The 1,460-nt window shown below is 33.4% G+C and overlaps 1 protein-coding gene across 1 annotated transcript; it reads left to right on the top strand.

Moving 5' to 3' along the window:
* On the top strand, positions 1–918 carry LOC307130081 (olfactory receptor 6N2-like; the record flags this gene model as incomplete). Its single annotated transcript, XM_079822953.1, has 1 exon — positions 1–918. The coding sequence occupies one exon, from the start codon at positions 1–3 to the stop codon at positions 916–918; it is 918 nt and encodes a 305-aa protein (XP_079679079.1).
* Positions 919–1,460: the final 542 nt, after the last annotated feature.

Here is a 1,460-nt window from a genome sequence, read left to right on the forward strand (position 1 = left end):
ATGGAAAATGGAACATATTATTACTTGATGTTGTTTGATAATATTGGGTACATAAGATATACTTTCTTCAGTTTGGGAATTATTGTATACTGTGCTATTATATTATTTAATGCCTTTATAATTCTTGCAATTTTTCTGGAAAGGACTTTACACCTGCCCATGTACATTCTGATTGCATGTTTGTCCTTCAACTCTCTGTTTGGAACAGCTGCTTTTTTCCCAAGGTTACTGACAGACTTGATGTCTGATACACACTGGGTGTCCCGTGAAGCATGTCTCTTACAGGCTTTTTTCATTTATTCATATGCATCAAATGAAAATACAATATTAATGTTAATGGCATTTGACAGATATGTAGCAATCTGTAAACCTTTACAATACAACAACATAATGACTCCCAGGAATTTATCTGTTTTAATAGCTATAAGCTGGATTTACCCAATGCTTTGTGTCGGTATTGCTGGTATTTTAAATGCCAGACTGACTATGTGTGGTAACAAACTGTGGAAAGTGTATTGTCACAACTGGGAAATTGTCAAGCTTTCTTGTTCAAACACTATTATTAACAATGTTTTTGGCTTTTTCGTAGTGACCACAACTCTTATCATGCCTTTAAGTTTTATATTATATTCCTATGTTAAAATTCTTATAATTTGTACAAAAAGCTCACCAGAGTTCAGGAGCAAAGCATATCAAACTTGTATTCCTCACATAGTGATCCTTTTAAATTTCTCTATTGCTATTTTTTGTGAGGTCACTTTGAGTCGGTTTGTGACTCTGGATTTCCCTATAGGCCTGTCAATTATTCTTTCACTGGAGTTTCTTATTGTACCACCCATCCTGAACCCCCTTGTTTATGGTTTTCATTTTCCTGAAATTCGCAAAAAAATTATATGTATTATAAAAGCATCCAAATAGCTGTTTTTATGTAATAGATACTATACAAGAAACTATCAAAAGCATTGTGAGCTAAGTTTATCGTATGCAATGGTGGTAATGGTTCTATGATCTACTTAGGCTTACGATGCTTTTGGGAAACACATCACAGAATGTTTATTATATTCATCCAAAAAAATCACCGTTTAATCAAACATTTTTTTATCTCTTACCATGCTTATAATGATATACATTACATGTTGTGAGTTTCAGCCTGTAAATTTAAGACTGCCAGTAAATCTTTGCCACAATTTTATATTTGTTGTAGGCCTATACATATGATGTATCATTTAGTCTGGCTAAATGAGCAAACACTTCCATTCCTGACATGGGTCAGACCCATAGTCATCTCTCAGAGACAGACATTGCCTGTATCATTAATACCAGAATAAATAACATCATTTAAGAAAATATTTTTTTAATGCATAAAGAGGGTTTGTGCTGGAGCAAGCTGGTAGTAAATCTGGCCCATAATGTATTCACACTTTAAGTAAGCAAGCAAGCAAGTCTTTTGAATGAAAGAG

Source organism: Gobio gobio (genome assembly GCF_949357685.1).
Source record: "Gobio gobio genome assembly, chromosome: 8".
NCBI classification, from domain to species: Eukaryota; Metazoa; Chordata; class Actinopteri; order Cypriniformes; family Gobionidae; genus Gobio; species Gobio gobio.